The 18,413-nt window shown below is 58.5% G+C and overlaps 3 protein-coding genes across 3 annotated transcripts; all 3 read left to right on the top strand.

The window, feature by feature from the left end:
• Positions 1-1,314: 1,314 nt before the first annotated feature.
• On the top strand, positions 1,315-1,989 carry LMJF_29_0520 (conserved hypothetical protein; the record flags this gene model as incomplete). The annotated part of the gene is made up of 1 exon (XM_003722077.1): positions 1,315-1,989. One exon carries the CDS (start codon positions 1,315-1,317, stop codon positions 1,987-1,989), a length of 675 nt encoding a protein of 224 aa, XP_003722125.1.
• Positions 1,990-2,718: 729 nt separating this feature from the next.
• LMJF_29_0510 (ADF/Cofilin) lies at positions 2,719-3,138 on the top strand (the record flags this gene model as incomplete). Its single annotated transcript, XM_003722076.1, has 1 exon — positions 2,719-3,138. The coding sequence occupies one exon, from the start codon at positions 2,719-2,721 to the stop codon at positions 3,136-3,138; it is 420 nt and encodes a 139-aa protein (XP_003722124.1).
• Positions 3,139-10,347: 7,209 nt separating this feature from the next.
• LMJF_29_0500 (hypothetical protein) lies at positions 10,348-13,899 on the top strand (the record flags this gene model as incomplete). The annotated part of the gene is made up of 1 exon (XM_003722075.1): positions 10,348-13,899. The coding sequence occupies one exon, from the start codon at positions 10,348-10,350 to the stop codon at positions 13,897-13,899; it is 3,552 nt and encodes a 1,183-aa protein (XP_003722123.1).
• Positions 13,900-18,413: the final 4,514 nt, after the last annotated feature.

The raw sequence follows: 18,413 nt of genomic DNA, 5'->3' as shown, positions 1-18,413 counted from the left end.
ATATCGCGCGTCCCGCGTTGCTCTTCGCCGCAGACGCGTGCCGCTGTTTTCCACGTGCCTCCCTTACTCGTTTGTGTACCTCAACTCGTGTAGTGCCGGAACTCGATTCCGCCGCGGAGAGGATGGTGCGGAGGTGGTATGCTTGGATGGGGTGTGTAACATATCCATAGAGGCTTGAACACCGATCAGCAGCATGGGAAAACGGAAAGCACGCATGCTTGGACTTGTGGACGTGCATGTGCGGCGATGTGGCCATGACGAGTCAACGCCACAGCTGCATCATCACCTTTGCGTCAGCGTCCCTTCTTGTGTGGTCTTTGGTGCACTCATCTCACGTGCACCAGGTCGACAACGTCTGTGACGCTGCGCGCACGCTCACTGCGCCGCCTTTTTCCTTTTTATTTTCTTTCCCGCTCGCCCATTTTCACAGCCCTGTCGACGTCTCCGCTCTGCGACTCCGTCTCAACTGCCCCTCTCTGCCGTTCACATCCACACGCACACGCACACACACACACACACACGCTCATGGAGATGCGCCTCGGCAAGCAGCCCAAGCGCAGCGTAAGAAGCACGCCCAAGGGAAAACGGGCGACGCCGAGGCACTGCGTACCGTTTCACCGTCGCTGTGCCTAAGCAGCAGCGGCAGAACCCATGGTGGACTCTAGGTCCTCGGGCGCCACCCCATCTGGGCAGCAGTCCCTCTTTTCTGTTCTCGGAGGCGCCGTTACACGGGCGGCGCTGCAGCAGGTGCAGCGTGACGTTGACGCCCTTTGCGAAGTGTCGGCTTCGGCGCATGCCTCCCTGTTGCCTGGCCCCCGTCCTGAACCAGTGGCAGCGTCGTCACTGCAGTCTGGTACTTCGGGTGGTCATCCGCTGCAGCGCGTGCTCGATGTCCTTCGCTCTGCCGAGGTGGGCGCCTTGCCAGAAGGCGGCAGCGAAGAGAGACGTGCTCAGCCTTCCTCCACCTCCATTTCTGTCCGTGACGCTCTCATCGACGCTCTCGGTGTTTTTGTCGGGTCCTCGCTCTACCGCGAGTGGGTGCAGGCCCCTCGCCGACGCATTCGGCGTGTCGTTCGTCAGCTGGCCATCACGGTGAGGGAACGCTACCTGTCTCTGCTCGCAGAGCGCCATTCCCTCGCCAGGGAGGAGCCGGTTGATGTGCACGTGCAGCTCTACCCATCCCACACTGTGCAGCGGACGGCTGTGCCGGCAGCTCTGAAGGAGGCACAGGGATTCTGCGCTGCTGTCACGGTGCGGCGCCTATCGACGCTCGAGGAGGAGGTGACCGCGGCACGGCGGCTGCGTCAGCGCTACATGCAGGCGGCAGCGCCAGGGCAGACGCTGTCGAGTGCCCTCAGATTTTGGGCCGATGTGTCTTATGGCGATGCACCGCCTGCAGCTCTGATCGACTACCCGCCGCTGGGGTTCGAGGAAGACAGCAGCAGGCTCACCGTCGGGGCGCTGCAAGCAAGCAGAGATGCCGCCGCCGCTGACAGCCGCCGGCAGCTGGGGCTCAAGACTCAGCGCGCTAGCGAGGATGTAGATGGGTCAGCGCATCCGGCACTCTTGTTAGGCGTCAAGGAGGAGTCATCAACACTGGCCGTTACCCGTGAGGAGCTCGAGGGGGAGGAGGGGCCTGCATGGTTGCAGCCTCCGCTGCTCCTCCAGCTAGATGATGGGCTTGAGGACAGGCAGTTTGCAGCGGCCACCACCACCGGCCGCACGGCGCCTGTCCCCCACCTCCGCTACGACGGTGCTGGCCTGTTGGCAGTGATGCACGTGCATAGCTCGGGAATCGCTTATGTCGGCTACCCGCGCGCCTCCGACACGGTGTCGAGCGCCGAGCCCACGGACGGTCTTGTGCGACTGCCTGACAATGTGCCACCGGCCGATCCTTTGGCGGTGGCAGCACCGACGCCAGCGCCCATCTGCTCGTTGCCCATGAGCTCCTCTACCGGCTTCGTGCGCGGTCTTCTAGGCTTGAGCTGAAGGCGCGCACCAAAATTCTGTCGTGTGGGACGCGCCTAACATATCAGGAGAAGCAAGTACTCGAAAGGACCCGAGAGCAACAGCATGCAGGCACGAGTGCGGCGGCGGAGGCGTCTCAGCCTCTCCACCATCGCTAGGTTGGCTCTCGCGCTCTCTGCCTCTGTCTCTATCTCTCGGCGTGTGCCTGTCCGCACGACTTGGAGCGCCTTCTCCACGCAGCCTTCGCCTTTGTATCAAAAGCCGAACTGCTGCCCTACCCCTTTTATTGTCATGATTATCTCTCCCTCTGCCGCGTCCTCGCCCCACCGTACTATCGCCACCTCCACACACACACACACACACACACACACACACACACACACACACACACACACACACACACGCTTCTGCAGATCTTCCACATCCGCACTGCATCTTTTTTTCTTTTGTTTTTCTACCCCCCTTCTCCTGCCTTTCTTTGCCGCCAACGCGAGACACACGCCTCCCCTCCATCGGCGCCCCGTGCTCGTCCCCCGTTTTCTTTCCGTCGATGGTGTTGTGATAGTCCCTCTTGCCCGCCCTTCGTGTTCTCCGTCGCAGCTGGATCAGCGAGCTCATCGCTGCTCTTCTCCGCTTCACAGTAAATAGGTCCGTCACGGGCTGTCGTTGTCCGTCTCTCTCTCTCTCTCTCGTGTTCTGCTGCTGTTGGTTCTACCTGGCGCCCCTCCTGCAGACCTTCGCACCACAACCATGGCGATATCCGGGGTTACGCTCGAGGAAAGCGTCCGCGGCGCGATCGATGACCTGCGCATGAAGAAGAGCCGCTACGTCATGATGTGCATCGGCGCGGATGGGAAGAAGATTGAGGTGACAGAGGTTGGTGAGCGCGGCGTGAATTACACCGATTTGAAGGAAAAGTTTTCGGCGGAGAAGCCGTGCTACGTGGCCTTCGACTTTGAGTATAACGACGCTGGGTCGAAGCGCGAGAAGCTTATCCTCATTCAATGGATCCCCGACACTGCGAGGCCGCGCGAAAAGATGATGTACAGCGCGAGTCGAGATGCTCTGAGCTCCGTGTCGGAGGGCTACCTCCCCATCCAGGCGAACGATGAATCCGGGTTGGATGCCGAAGAAATCATCCGCAAGGTAAGGCTCCATCGTAGCGTGTAGGGCAGCGCGTGTGTGTATGTGTACGCGCGTCTTCGATGCAGCGAGAGAGCGAGAGGGAGGGCGTTAGCGAGGGAAGGGCGGCACCATATCGGCAACGGCTGCAGAAAACGATACTTGCGCGCATGTGCACGTTCACGCCTCTGCTGCCCTCTTCTTTCCTCGTTGAGCCTGAAAGCTCGGCTTCAATAATGCGGCTGACGGGGGAAGGGGTGCATCGGAACACGTCTGTGTTAGCGTGCAGTTGACAATGCATGCCCGTCAGCCGGCGGCGTGTCCGCAGCGGTGGGGAGGGGGAGGGCAGCGGCGCAGAGGCCGCCGGGGACGGAGGCATCGATGCTTACCCATAGAGATCGGAATAGGCTCGAACAACGGTGACGGACAGAGGAGCACGAAGAGAGACGATAGCGCGCAAGGGACGAAAGGCTGCGAGGTGAGAAAACTTCATGGAAGGCGCGAAGCAGCATCTTGCAAAGACGGGCAGGAGTAGCACAAGTTGCGGAAGTGACGCTCCTGGAGGCGATATGGAGCAGCACTGGTGAGCGAGGAAAGAGGGATGGCAGAGGCGCGCGCGCGAAAAAACGAAGGGCTGCTTCATCCTTTGTTCTGGGGGAGAGGGAGTCCCATCACGGTTACTGACGCCACTGCAGACGCGAAGAGAGCGAGATGCTGGTGACTGAGCTTCTGACACGTACGCACCCTTGCCGTGCCGCAGTCGCCTTCGCCAGGTGCGTGTACTTGATGATACGCATCTCTTCGTTGGCTTGCACTGGACCAGGCATCAGGGCCGAAATGCCGAGCAAGTGTGTGTAGTTGCGCTCACTTTCGCTTACTCTCCCTGGCTCTTCCACGCTTTTATTTTTTGACTTGGCTTGCGTGTGCTGCCACTGTCTCCGCTTGGCAGCATATCCACGTCGTCTCGCTGCATTTTTCATTGCCCCTGTCCTCTTGCATGTTTGCCAGTTGTCTCTCTGCTGTTCGTTTCCATCTAATGCTTCCCGTTTGTCCCGCTCTCTCTCTCTCTCTCTCCCTCTGCAGCGGGTACAGGTGCACACGTGGTCGTGTTCGCCAGCGCACCCAGTCTTCAAAGGCCCGCATGGCATCCCGTTCCCAACCCACTGCTCGTGCGTGCTTTCCCTCTCTTCTTTCTTCCCCCTTCCTGCGCGCGTGCTTGTGTGCTCCTCCTCGTCTTGACTCACGTCGTCTCCTTCCGTCGGCTCTCGTTGATTTCGCAATCTTATTTTTACTTTTCTCTGTTGTTTGTTTCATTCGCTTCTCTTCGTCCGCCTCCACCACAGCCCGGCTCCCCCTCTCTCTCACACACACACACACACACACACACACACCACCTCATCCTCTCCCCTGACGGTGCCAGCTCTTTCTGTCTCCCGCCGTCGCAGCCTCCGCCTCGCTCTCACCTTCGCTACTTCGCTGCATCGGCGTCGGTGGCGTGGTGCTTTTCTCAGGCAGGCGGACATACCGCAGAATGAACCCCTGCGCCCTCGCCAAGGAAGAGCGCGTGCGCTCGCATACACGCACACACACAATGCCAAATGGGGAGGCTGAGGTTGAGGGACTCAACGGAAGTGCGTGTGCGTGCATCGTAGGAACAGAATGGGCTTGTTTGCGTGTGTGCCTGAGCGTGTGAGCCCCCTCCCCCCGGCCTGCACCTACTATGTCCTCTCGCCATCCCTACTTTCTCCCGTGATGGCGGTATCTTGAATGTGCGAGCGTTTCTGCCGCTGAGAGCGAGTAGGGAAGGGGTGGGGATAGTTGGCCCGCGTTTTCTTCTTGGAGAAGGTAGCGCAGGCATGTGATACGGCACGTCTCAATTTTCTGACACACACACACACACGCAGACACACACACACGCAGACACACACACACGTCTTCGCCGACTGTGTGCGGCTTGCGCAGGCACATGCACGCGCGCATAAAGGTGTTCGTTTTCGACGCATCGCTAGAGGATGATGAATGCGCTTGTGGGTGTGTGCCACCATATTTGTGTCTTCGTCCCACTCCCTCTCACCACTCGCCCCATTCTCGCCTTCCGGATGTGTCTGCGTGCGTGAGTGGGGGGGGGAGGGAGGGAGGGAGAAGCAACAGCATGCTGTGTGCGCGTGTATGTTTTCGTGTCTGTGTATGGGGTGACCGAGGTTGTACGTCGAAATTTGCAAGAAAGCTAAGCTTAGCACAAAGAAAAAACGAATGATGTGTGCTGCTCGCGTGCACGCTCGACAGCAGCACGAAGTATGAGCAGCAACGGTATAGTGTGCATGTGTGTGCGTGTATGGACTCATCATGGACACAACAAGACACGCCCACGCACGCGGTGAAGGAGCACGAGAAGCGGCGAGGAAGGGCAGACGGTGAAGAAGGCGAAAACTCTCTTGCCTCTTTCGTTCTGAGCTTTTTTTGTTTGTCGCCTCCTTTGCCGTCTGCCCTTCGCGTCTTCCCCGCACGCCTCGCTGACGGCTGCGGTGCGCGCGGTCAGTGCCTCTGATCACTGCATGTGCACATACGCTCATGGTGATGGCTATGCGGCATACCTCGTCTTCTGCACGCAATCAATGTTCTTCCTGTGAGCACACTACCTCGCCTCTCCATGCGGATGCAGCGGCGAACGCGGCAGTGCATCCTCTTGCCCCCGGGTCTGTTGCTTACCGCCTTACCACTCTTCCGTTCTCTCTCCTGCCATCCACCCTGCCCACCTTTACCACGCCTTTGTTACTGGCAGCTCCTGCACTGAAAGTGCAACCACCTCTTCTCACCCCCTGCCGAGCTTCTAATCACACAATCCGTTGGTAGCCCTCATCGGAAGCGGCATTTTACGCGTCGGTTGCCCGCTTCTCACCGTTGTCGACCTCATCTTCTTCTCGCTCCTCTTATTTTTCTTATTGCTCGCCACTGCACAGCCCCTGCCGTTTTCAACGACGAGGAGACCGGCGAAACACACGCACGCACGCGGAAGAACGCAAACAAGGGAAAGAAGAAACAAGACAGAAGACGGCAACGGTGCCACGACCGCCCTGTCGTTTCTTTTTTTTTTGTTTGTCGTTTGATTTCGCCCCTCCTTCTTTGCGTGTGTGTTTGTGCGTGCGTTTGTTTCCGCCTCCTTGTGGCTGTTGTCTTGCCTTTCGTCCCCTTCCCCCGTATTTTGCCTGTATCTGACGTCTCTCTCCCTCTCTCTTTTCTTACCTTTGACTTCGTTTCATTCATCCTACTGCTACATCGCCATTGTTTTCGCCCCTCCCCGTTTTTTTTTTCGTGGTTCGTCCTCGTGCGCGCGCTCTCTCGTTTAGCTCCCTCGTTGGCATTGGCCCTTGGTGTACCACCTTCTTCCTCTTTTCCGGCTACGCACTCTCGTCACCTCCCAAAGATTTTGCCCTCTCTCTCCCCGCAAGCGATACACGTTTACAAGGCCGCTGTGCTATTAGCCACCTGTGTGCGCTACCATCCCCATCCCTCCCTGTCATTGAGTGACGTGTGCGTGCACGCGCCTCTCGTTCTCTTTCGTAGGTCGAGAACAAAGGTGCACCAACACCCAAACCCAAGCTCACGCAGGCAAGGGGCCTGCATCACCCCCTTCTCGTCTCACGTGTGAGCAGCGGATCAACTCCCCTGCTCTCCCTATTTTCTGTCGTTTGCCTTTGGCGGGTGCCGTTGTTCGTTTTTCGTATCCATTACTTGACTCACGTGCGTACGTGCCGAGCCCCCCTCCCCCTTCCTTTATCCTTCTCACTGTTTTTGTTGTTCTTGTGGCGTTGGGTCGTGTAGCAACGATACCCGGCTCTCCATCCACAACCCAACACACACGGGAGGCATATCTGTACCTCCGTCCCTGCCTCGCTCATCTCAGAAGCTTTTCTCTCCGGACCGCTGTCACTTCTGAAGCGAACAAACGCATTGCTTCCCATTGGCCTGAGGCTACCTGTGCGCGTGTCGTGAGACTTTCTCACTTCATCGTCGGAGCTTGCACCGCACAGCAACATTGCAAAAATCGCGTGTGATCCTCCGTGCAGAGGTTGATTCGGCGTGCGCTCGTGAGGACGCGTCTCTCTGTCTCTGTCTTTCACTTTCGATCCCCCGTTGTCCCCGTTCTCCCCTTGCACACACACGCACGCACGCACGCCGCAGCCGAACAACGCCCCCCCCCCCCGATTCTGTCTTTTCAGTGTTGCTGTTGTGCTGCTGTTTTGTTCTCTCCTTTTCTTGTACCGCCGCTGTATCTCATCTTGGGGCGAAGACGAAGGACGCCCGACTGTTAGCTTCGTAGTGTCTCTCTCTCTCTATCTCTCTGTGTTCTCTGTTTGTGCCATTCCTTGACTTTCTCGGTGTCTCGGCGCCTCCCTTTTTCGTTTCTTTCTTCACCTTCTTTTCTCTGTCTCCTTGTGTTTGCCTGACTCCGTAGTTCTGTGTCTGCCGCATCACGTAGAGCACGGGCCTCACCACCCCCCTCCTCAGTGTTGCGTCTTCGGTTGCTCTCCTCCTCCTCCTTGAACACTGTCCTGCTTCTCTTGTGTCGTTGTCCCTTTCTTTTTCTTTCTTTTTTTTCGCTTTGGTTGCATCACGAGCTTCGTCGCTGGTGCCAAGTCCTTCACCATACCCTTCTCTTTCGCCTCTCCATCGCCGAGAGCTGCCGGCTCTGCCACTTCGTGTCGTTGCTGTGTGTTGGTGCGTCACAAGGAGGCTCTCGTTCGCGTTTCTCTCTCTCTCTCTCTTCCCCCCCTCTGTCTGTCTGTCTGTCTGCCTTGCCTTACATTTTGTTTGTTTTTTGCTTTTGAAGAGGTCCACACCGTGTCTGTCCTCGATCCGGGTTTCACCACCTTTCTGTCAACGCTTCATTTTGTGTCTGGTCGTGTGTATGTTTTCCCTCCGCAGTGGTGGTGGTGCGAACGGCGGCTTTGTTTGAATTTCCCCTGTACGTTGCAGGCCTCTGCCCTCCCTCTCCCTTCCCGTCTTCTCTTGCTGGTCGTACCCCCACGCCCTTCTCTTTATATTTCTCCCTCGACATATCGGGTGCGGATCTTGTCTGTGCCTTCTCGGCTTCTTCTGTGTCTCTGCGCTTTGGTCGCCGAGCTTGACGTGTGTAGTGTTGTTGGTGTCGGGGTCTGCGCGTGCGCTACTTCTACGCACGTTGCGGTGCTGGTTCTGTTGCCCAAGCATCCTGCGAGTCTTGTCTCTCTCTCTCTCTGTCCGGTTGTCTTCCCCGTGTGGCGCAACCGCCAACGTCGGACGTGGCGCACAGCGCAGGAGAGTGCTGAGCGCGCAGTGGCGGAGCGCATCACGAGCAAACCGCACCCAACGTAACAAGGCCAAGGAAAACACCAGGAAACGAGCGCCCAGCAACGTATACACGCGCAGAAGACGGCGTCACCGCGTGGGGGCCGCCCCTCTCCCTGTCTCTCTCTCTCTCTCTCTTTCTTTTTTGTTTAGTGTGACGGTGGAGGTGTGCACTGCTGATTTTTTTATCTTCGTACACAGCGGCTGTACTTCTTCGCGGAGGCAAGCAAGACACACGACAAAAACGTCTCCTTCTCGCACACGCTTCCCCCTTCCTTGTACAGTGTAGTATATATATATATGGTGTGTGCGTGTATATCGTGTATGTATATACGTATCTATCTCTCTCTCTATCTCTATACTATACATATCTGTATACATACATTGGCGTTTTCCTCTACGGCGAACACCGCCACAGGGCGCGCGCGCACACACACACACATACACATACAGAACATAGACAACGTTTTCACGACACGCGAACCGCATGCGAACAGCTCAGGAGGAGAAAACAGAGAAGGCTACAATACTAACACGATAAACGTCAATAGGGAAGAGAAGAAGATAGTGACTACACACGAACCTACAGATAAGAAGTGCTCGGGTCCACGCGTACACCCGGATACGAACACGCGTATGCATCTACACCGGTGCAACAGAGACACTCCATAAAACAACAACGGAGGTGATACACAAAAATAAGAAGAGACAGACACGCTAGCCATACAGACAAGCGTGCTCACTGCCCCTCCTGCACGCGTCCCCCCATACCTACCCCCGATATTCTAGTGCAACGGCAGGGGCAAAACGTACCACACACCCGCTCCCTTCTCCCTGTTTTATTCGTGTTCCGGTGTTCCACCTCTTCACGCCGCTCTTTTTTGTTGTCGTTTTCTCTCGTGCATCACACGATACTGGTTTCGGTACAGTTGCAGCTTCTCGCCCTCCTCACAGGCCTCTTCCACTCTTCATCTTTTGCCGTCTCTCTTCCCTCCCCTCCCCTTTCCTTTCTTTTCTGTTTTTGATACTGTCTTGTGCCGCCGCTCCTTTCTGCCGCGGCCGTTGTTCTCGTCGTTGGCTTCCGCTGCTGCTGTTAACAGTCCTCTAAGCTTCTCCTCATTTTTATTTCCTTTTCTTTTTTGGGCTTGTTGTTTGTGGTGCCGCCTCGATCGTTTTCTTGGTGTTTCCCTATCTCGCCTCACCTCACCTGTCTGTGTTGTGCTCTTTCCATTGTGGTCTGCTGTCTGCGCACGTGACTTCCTCATCTCTTCTTCCGTTTCACGTGTGTGCTCCCCTATTTGTTTCACCGTGTGCTGCCGGCTGGAGGGGCGCCGGTGCTTCTGCGGCTGCATTGTGCGAGTCTTTGGATCGCTTGCTGTTGCTCGCGCAACCCCTCCTCCCCATCCTTCCCTCTCTCTCTCTCGACGCGAATACACCGTGTTTTCCCACGAAGCGCAACTCACGCACACAAGTCGTACTCGCACGGTTGCAGAGCGACGTCAGAGAAAAGAAAACAGCAGCTTAAATCACGAACAGTGACGCTCCCTCGCTTGCGCACCCATGCTCCGTCGAGCAGATGACGGCATCAGGACCTGCGCGGGCACCTCCGCCCCATCGTCGCCGTTCTACAGAGACGAGTTGGCCTCCTGTACTGACACGGAGCACACGTTTGTGGCGGACAGCTACAGCTTGGCTAGCCCGCCGTCCCCAGCTCCGCTCGTGTACGTGTCGTTGACGCTTCCCTCGTCGGATCACCCGTCGTCGCGCCTGTCCTTGACTCCCGCGTCACCGCTACGTGCCAGCGCGGAGGGGCTTGTGCAAAGTTCGGTCAAGGGAAGCGCATCTGCGCATCCGTGTGCGTGCACTTGTGCATGTATGAATGAGATTACCGCCGGCCAACACGCTTCGCCCGCGGATTCCGGCCGCAGCATGGCGTCAAGTGAAGGGAACAGCACTTCAGCTAACCTTGACGACGTCGCAGATGAACAGCGGTGTTCCAGGTGCTTCTGTGCGTACCTGGAGCCCACAGAAATCCACGCTGTTGGCGACGACCTGTTCAGCGACACTGGCGCCAGCAGCGTCAGTGGCCGCCGTAGTCGCAGCAGTAGTGTTTGCCGGTCTACAGAGGAGCGGGGCGTCTTGTGGACACAAGTGTTCCCACTTCACATCTCCGTCTACCTCCGCGTGAGAGACGTGGTCGAGGTTTCACAGGTCTGCCGGATCGCGCATTGCGCGGTGCAGCAGACGTGGGTCTGGCGGTCGCTCGCAGAGCACCACCACTCTATCCAGCCAGCTGCGCTCGAGCGGACATTCTCGATGGCTGTTCGGCAATGGGGCGAGAAGAGGCCGACCGAGAGGCCGCAGCGCCTGTGCGCATGTAGCCCACTGCCTCTGCTGACTGGGACGAATAGCCGTGCCTCTCAGCGCAGCGTGCATTTCCGGGTCGAAACGGCTGCGCGCACAGCCGCCGGGGACGATGAGGACGCATCCATCGAGGAAGCGGAAACGTGCGAGCTCGACTCTCTCTCCAACGACGAAGACGCAGGCGAGCTTGACACAACGCAACCGCCACGGTACACGGACGCTGAGATGCCATCCTCGGCGGCGGTGGCCGCCGCAGGTGCTGCCTCCGCTCCTGCCTCGTCCACCGCTGTGGTGGAGGAAGTGGGTTCCGCTCCCCCTCGACCTGGTCGACCTGCTCTGCCGCATGGCGCCTCCTCCCGATTCCTATGGCAGGCAACCGCCGCTGCAATGCCGTCGCCGTCCAGCCCAGTGTCGTCCCCTCCGTCTGAGGATGACGAAGCCGCAGATGCCTTAGAGGCGCCCAGCGTCACACCGCTACCCCGCGAAGCCGCGGGGAGGGGCCCTGCGCCCTTGCTTCCGATGGTGAATGCAGCGGCCGCCACCGCCTGCGAGGCGGAGCAGCCTAACATGTGTGCCTCACCACACTCAGCCGTGCTGACATCTCTCACGGAAGGTCAGCGCAGCACTACTGTCGTCACCGGCAACGGCGCGGGTACCTTGTCAGACGCCAAATGGCATGCACGGCGGTGGGCCGCAGCACAGGAGTGCCTTCCACCGCCCTCACCGGCGGAGCTGAATAGCTCGGTGACGGGCGCTGGGGCAACGGCGGAGGGGGATGCGTCGTCGCGGACTTCGATCTCTGCTGGATCATTGCGCTGCCACCCCTCCTACGTGCTGGAGATGGCGACAGACGTGACAGTGGACGGGGCGGCCTCGCCCATGCCGGCGGCCGCTCTCAGCAGCGCTGCTCATGGTGGCCGGTTGTCTGAGCAGGTGCCCATACCAACGGCAGCAGTCTACTCTTTTACCTTGTGTAGGGCCACTGCTGAGCGAACGGTGCTGCACAGCGTGCCGGAGTTCCCGTGGAAGGCGTTCACGCAGTACCTGCACATCAACCGCGTCGGGCGCAGCCTCTCGCAGCTGAAGGCGCTGTCAAACATCGCGCGCGCGGAGCTGTGCAGAGGCGGTGCCTGGGACGCTGCGTATGGCGCCTTGAGTCGTGCCATTCACGTTCTCTTCCAAGCCGGCAGCTGTCGCAGTGTGGAGCACCTCACACACCTGGCCGAGACGCTGGTGCGGCGTGCGTCGCTCTGTCGCCACCGCGGCCACCTCTACGTTCTAGCCGCCTTCACCGACTTATCGGTGGCATGGATGCTTTGTCCGGACCGCACCGCCTCCTCAGATCTTGCTGAGCTGCGTGCTCGAAAGGAGCTGGCGCAGGAGTCGCCTGCAACGTGGCTGCAGCGGTGCAACGACGCAGCGCACGTCGCAACACCGGTGGCGCTGCTCGGCATTATCGCGCAGGTGCCGACGCTCTTCCCTCAGAATCGAGCCCTGTGCCTCTGCAGCGCGCTAACCTTCTACATTTATGCCAAGCGGACGCTGCGACATTCACTGACGCATCTTCTGTGCCGCGCTGCTGAGTGTATGACCCCTAGCACCGAGGAGGAGCTGCTCGTGACGGCGCTCCGCGAGGTGGCCGCCGCTCAGCTGAGCAAGGAGGTGGCGAGCGCCCAGAAGGCTTGCGCAACCGCCGACTACGCTTTCTCGCTGCTCCCCCTGCACATGCGCAGCGCAGCCGAGACGCTGGCGGCTGCGTGGGTGCGGGACTGCTTCCCTCCTGACGGGCCAGCGTCCACCGCAACCATTACGGGCTGGGCAGACGTGGCCCCCGAGTCTCTTGCGTACATCCGCGCCACGCCGTTGGAGGCGCGCTGGCTGGCTTGGCTGGTCTGTGAGGTGCGGTGGTTTGCCTACGAAGAGCTGATGGGTCCACTGCCGTACCAGACGGCACTGCTGAGCATCGTGTTCGGCCCTACCACGAGCAGTCGCGCTGACGGGCTCGTGCGGCTGTCGATGCAGTACGCGAACGCTGATGTGCGCAGTGAGGACTTGCGGCCGGCCCTGCCGCACGGAACGAGCCGAGGCCACCTTGCCCAGAACCTTCTGGAGAGCGCTCTTCAGTTACGTCCGCTGCATCCCACGGCCGCCCTGCTGCTTGCGCGCATGCACGCGCGCGACGCGGAGGGCTTGGGCAGGGCGAATGCGGTGCTGACCGACAGTATTCACGCGTGGGCACAGCGCTTTAGCATGCTGGCGTTGCGCGGCTCAGCAGAGGTGAAGCTCGGCGTTGCACCAGAGGACCAGCAGGCACCACCTGTGCGTGAGAGCACTACCGCGCTTGCGTATCTGCACCGGCGCGATCGTCGCCCGGAACTCTGCTTCATCCCGTCGGAGCTGCTCGTGGAGCGCAGCCGGTGCCTGCATACCATCGCTGACATAGCGGAGGCGACGGAGCAGCACCCGACCCTGTCCTACCCTTACCAGATGCGTGCCGCCATGGCCATGGACCGCGGCTACCACCTTGGTGCCGTCATGGAGCTGAACTGCATCATGATGCTCACCATGGACCCGAACGACATCGCGCTGCGGGTGCGATTCCTGCAAGACGCCATCGCCATGGCGTCCAGCTCGACCGAGGCGGACGCATCAGCGACGGCGGCTGAGGGAATATCAGATCTCGCTTCTGCAGGGATCGCCGCGGCTTCCGGTGGCAACGGCAACAGCGATGGGGACCTGGCGCTGCCGTCGCTCCAGCTCGTGCCGCTCTACTGTGCGTGGGCGGCGAAGATGTCGGGCCTTCTCACCTTGCTGCGCCCTCCAATGTCGACGAGCCCTGGCAGCCAGCAGCTACGCTCCCGATTCCCAGGTCGAGAGTGGCTGCCAGCTCCGAGCGGCGCAGGATCCTCCATGTCGTCGGAGGGACACGTCTCGCGTATCGCGAGCATGGCGTTTAGCGACGGCGACGACGAAGCGACATTGATGGGCGCGGCGACTGATGAATTCGACGCCGGACATGTGCGCGCCTTTCTCGAAGATTTGCTTTCACCGACTGCTGCCCCTCTGGCTTTTACGGCTGTCAGCAGTGGCGCTCACACACCTGCGTACACTCGTTGAGCGGTGTCGTGTGTGAGTGTGTCCGCCTGTGCCTGCACGCGAGCACGACTCTTCTCGCTGCATCGGTGCTGCTCTTTGTTTCTCTCTCTCGCGCGCACCCTCAACACATACATGCACCCACTCACGCAGTGCTTTGCGATGGAATGGCGAAGCCAAGTGGTATAGGGGGTGGGCCGAAAGGTGGTGAAGCGGCGTGTCGGTCTTGGAAGTAACGTGCGAGGAGCCGAGCTGATGGACAGATCTCGGAGGTTGGGCCGTATGACAGCTGTCTCGTCGGACTCCTCGCTTTCTCCATGTGCTCTCTCGCCGGAGTGTGCATGTGTACCGGTGCGTCGTGCCACATTCGTGTCGTGGTCTATCATCCTCGTTTCTCTGTGTTCCTCTCGCCTCTCTTCATTCGGCGCAACCGCGCCCAACGCGTAAGCACGTTGAAAAGGTGTGCTCTGACTACGGGGAGAGCCACTCCGGACGATGCTTAGTGCTCATGTAGCTCGCCTCGCACCCACGCAGCCCGTTTTTATATTCCGCCGGTCGCGGTGGGGGTGGGCACGCGCAGAGCACCTGCGCTTCTGTACGGGTATTGCTTTCGGTGTTCACCTTGCTGGCTGCCTTTCCTGATGATGATGATGATGGGTGGGTGGTTTTGTGTTTTTCCCTTTGCGTTGCTCGGTGTATGAGCTTCTCATTTTTGCCGTGTAGTGATCGTTACTTCGCTCCGTGCCCTTCCCTCCTCCCCCTCCCAAGCCGAACGCTGTCATCCATGCCGCGTGTCTTTGGCGGTGTTGTCGTTATGGTTCCTATTCCGATCTCATGCCGCTGCTTGCTTCTTCTTGTTTCCCTCCCTCTCTCCCTCTCTCTCTCGTGCTCATGCACTCACTCGCTGCCTTGCTGGTTTCATTTTTCTTTGCTGCTGTACTCCTCTTGTATGTGTGTGTGTGTGTGGGCTCTCAAAACGTTCGCGTATCCGTGGTCGATGGCGGCTGCGGGCGCTGCCGCCCTTTCGAAGACGGGAATTTCGCTTCGTGTGTTTCTTTATTTTTCTGTTGTGTCGCTCGCCTGCTTGTTACTTCTTTCCCTTCTTTTTTGTTCTCGCACGCTTGCGCTTCTGCACGCAGCCATTTAAGGAGGCACTGACTGTGACTGTGAGAGGCAGTCCCAACGCGAGGGGCTGCATCACCACCTCCTCGACCTTGCGGTCCTTCTCTTCCCGTCACTCTGTGCCGTGTCAAGAAACGTTACCCGTGCATACGCACACGGGCGATAGACCTCCACCCGCGAAAAAGCGACCCGATCCCAGCGTCTGTGGGCGTGGATGGAGGGGCGCCATGCACTTGCGTCTGTCGTCGCGGGCGTGTGCGCATGGTTCTGTGCGGCTGCATACGCGCGTGTACATGGGCGCTTATTCCTTTCCTTCTTCGCCTTGCCCTCACCCCCTTGTTTTGTTTTCTTTGGTTTTGTGATTGGAGTCTCTCTTTCTTTCTCTTCCTTTTCGTTTCCCGGTTCGGTTCTCTCGTCTTTGTTTTACTCCATTTCCTTCCCTGGCCCTGCGCACACCACCTCGCTCGCTGCGTGTTTCTGTGGACGCGTGCGCCCGCCTCTTCCCTGCTGCCTCTTCTCCCCGTACTTTCTCGTTTCGCTTGCTTGTGTCCTCTTGAGTGACGCGCCGTGTCCGCTCTGTTGTCTCTGCTGTTCGCCGTTCAGTTCTTTCAGTATTTGTGTTGTGGTGCTTCAGCGTTCGCTGCGCACTCTTTTCCGCTTGGCACATGCAGCACGTCTGCTGCCGCCGCTGTTCCTGCCGCCATACCAGTACGCTCACGCTTAGCCTCTCTCGCCCTTCTTTCCTTGTCGTTGCGCACGCGCACGTGCACACACGTATACGTAGACATACACATACACATACACATACACATACACATACACACACACACGCACACGCACACGTACTGATCACCCCATAGGCGACACATTTTTTTTTCCGTTGTCTGTGTGTGTGTGTGTGTGGGTGGGTGTCTCCGTGTATGTGCATGCACGTGCCGCAGTTGGAGGTGCTTGCTCGCTCCTGTATGCACGTGTGGTCGATCTTGTCCCCTTTCGCCTTATTTCTTCTCGAAGGCCTCTTCACGGACGTCACAGTCGAAGAGCGTCAAGAAGGAAGGGGGAGGACCGGACACGAGGAGGGTCTAGTGCGAAGAACACGCACCCCATTGAGCCTCGGCAATTTCTGTTCGTGCGCAATCTCCCATTCTGCAATCTTCCCTTTTCTTCCTTGTGAGGTTGTGTGCCGGCGCGAGGGCCCGGCGTGTCTGCTTGGCATTTTCAAAGCATCTTTTGAGCGATTCCTTCATCATCTTTCCGCGCCGTTCGTTTTTTGTTCTCTTTCGGCTCGTTAGTCTCTGGGGTTTTTTTTTCGTCATTTTTTCCATTGAACCTCGAATCACTTCATTTCAGCCAAGCAAGAGACGCGTCTCTCTCGTTTCCTCCGCTTCTCTGCCGTTCTTCTCCCTCCTCCGTTCGACTCGCGACGCGTTGTGCACACGATGCGCTGTCGCCATAGCGGCGCGGATGGAGGCGGAAGATTACGAGGATTACTCAAAATAAGAGAAAATGAGGCATGCAGTTGTGGAGGGAGAGGGGGGGGGGCAGCGATAAATGAGTGGAGAAGTGCGGACGGAGGACATAGCAGAGGAGAGGTGAGAGAGAGGGAGCAGCTTCGCCACCCACCCACACAAACACAGCTGCGCACATTCAACGGTACTGATGATGATGCCTGACTGTGTGTCTGTCCGTCTCTCTCCTTTTCTGCGAGTTTACCTCTCGCATACGCTCCGACGAAATTGAAAAGAGGAAGGCGACGCCCACGGCGGTTTCGTGGTCGCACCTCTCTCTCGCGGGTGTCTCCGCCACCTCTCTGTTCTCTCTCCCTCTCCTACACGGCGTCTCTGTAGGTTTGGTGTTTGTTTTGCCGACATGCCTGTAATGCTTTACCTTTTCTCCTGTACGGCGTCCTTTCGTTCTTGCCGCCCGTCTCTGACGGGGTCTCGGATTCAGCTAGCCCTCATCTTTTCCGCTTCTTCTGTACGCTGCACATCACGGTGTCACCTTCCTATCTGTCCTTGCGTTTTCGCTCCCTTCGGCATCTTCGCCATAGCTTTGTTTGCCACGCACGGACACCGAAAACACAAGTGTGTCTTCGTCTCGAGCGTGAGCAGCGTGTGGGCTTCTCGCGCGCGGTAAGTCTATGTGTCTGTGCACCGCAGAGGAGTGGTGGAGTCCATGCGTCTGTACGGTGGTGGTGGTGGGGGCCCCGCCAAGGAAAATAGAATAATGACGACCACCTTAAGGAAACATGAAAGGACGAAACGAAAAAAACGAAGGATGTAAGAAGGGGCACAGCAACAGCTGTCCAACCGGCACGCATGCGCGGTGCTGGCTCGTACATGTGCACGCGCTCGCCTTTCATGCCAGTGGTGCTTGGACCGCCACCGTTCGCTATCTCCCTCTCCGCATGCGTCACGCTTCCTCGTTCGATGTGTGAGGCTGCGTGTGATGTGGCGCAGCACCGAGTGCTTGCACACAAGAAAAAAGAAGCACGATGGGCAACTCCCCCTCCCTCTTCCCTGATATCTAGCTCTCCCCCTCTCTCCTCCTGCTCTGCCACTTGGACTCGGGCAAACACAGACTCGGAAAAGCAAAACAAGCACCTGCGCATAGACGCACCCCATCCCTGTACACCACAGGTCACCCTCCCGCGTAGACGCGCCGGGAGAGAGAGACGCGGATCTGTATTGCTGCATTGGGTACTGCTGCCGTTAGTCTGCGTGTGCGTGCGTGCGTGCAAGACGTACGTGCAGGACGGGGCTTCGCATCCGTAGCCTTCCCCAGGGACGGTGCGCGAGGGCCCTCCTCCCTCCCGCTCACTTCTGCATTCTCGTTTTTTGCGTTGTGTTTTCTTGCGTTTTTCGTTTTCTTGCTGTTCCTTCCCCCTTCCCCTGTCGCGTCCCCGTGTGTGGTTTTAGAATCAAGGTAGTGTAGGCATCTTCTTTATTGCTTTGTTCTGTCCATCTCTCCCCCCTCTTTAGTGTAGGTACGCCCCTCCCTCTTCCCTCTCTTGTGTGTGCTTGTCACGCTTTATTATCATCTTCCCTCCTCCTGCTGTTTTTTCCTGCAGCACTGTTGTGTTTCGCGTCTCCGCCATCTCCGTTCTTTCGTCTTCAATACAGTGCTCAGGCAAGTGTGCACGCCGCTGTCGATGCGCGTGTTTTCCTCCGCCTTGTCGCACTTCCTGTCTGTCTGCCCGCCTTTCCCCCCCCCCTCCCCCCCCATCTCTTCCTCTCTCCTCAGCTGCCTCGGTTTCTTTAGGGACGACTAGTACCACCGCTACCACTAGTAATATTGCTGGCACTCCTTCGCTCATTCTCTTTTTCCCCGTGGACACGGCTGACTTTTTCGCTTCAGCGTGCACGCTGTGTGTTTTACAGGTTGAACGACCACAGTTGGCTGCTGCATCTCTTCTC

The sequence above is a fragment of the Leishmania major genome, chromosome 29, assembly GCF_000002725.2.
Source record: "Leishmania major strain Friedlin complete genome, chromosome 29".
NCBI classification, from domain to species: domain Eukaryota; phylum Euglenozoa; class Kinetoplastea; order Trypanosomatida; family Trypanosomatidae; genus Leishmania; species Leishmania major.
Note: the sequence above shows the minus strand (reverse complement) of the source record. Positions and strands in the feature narration are given on the sequence as shown.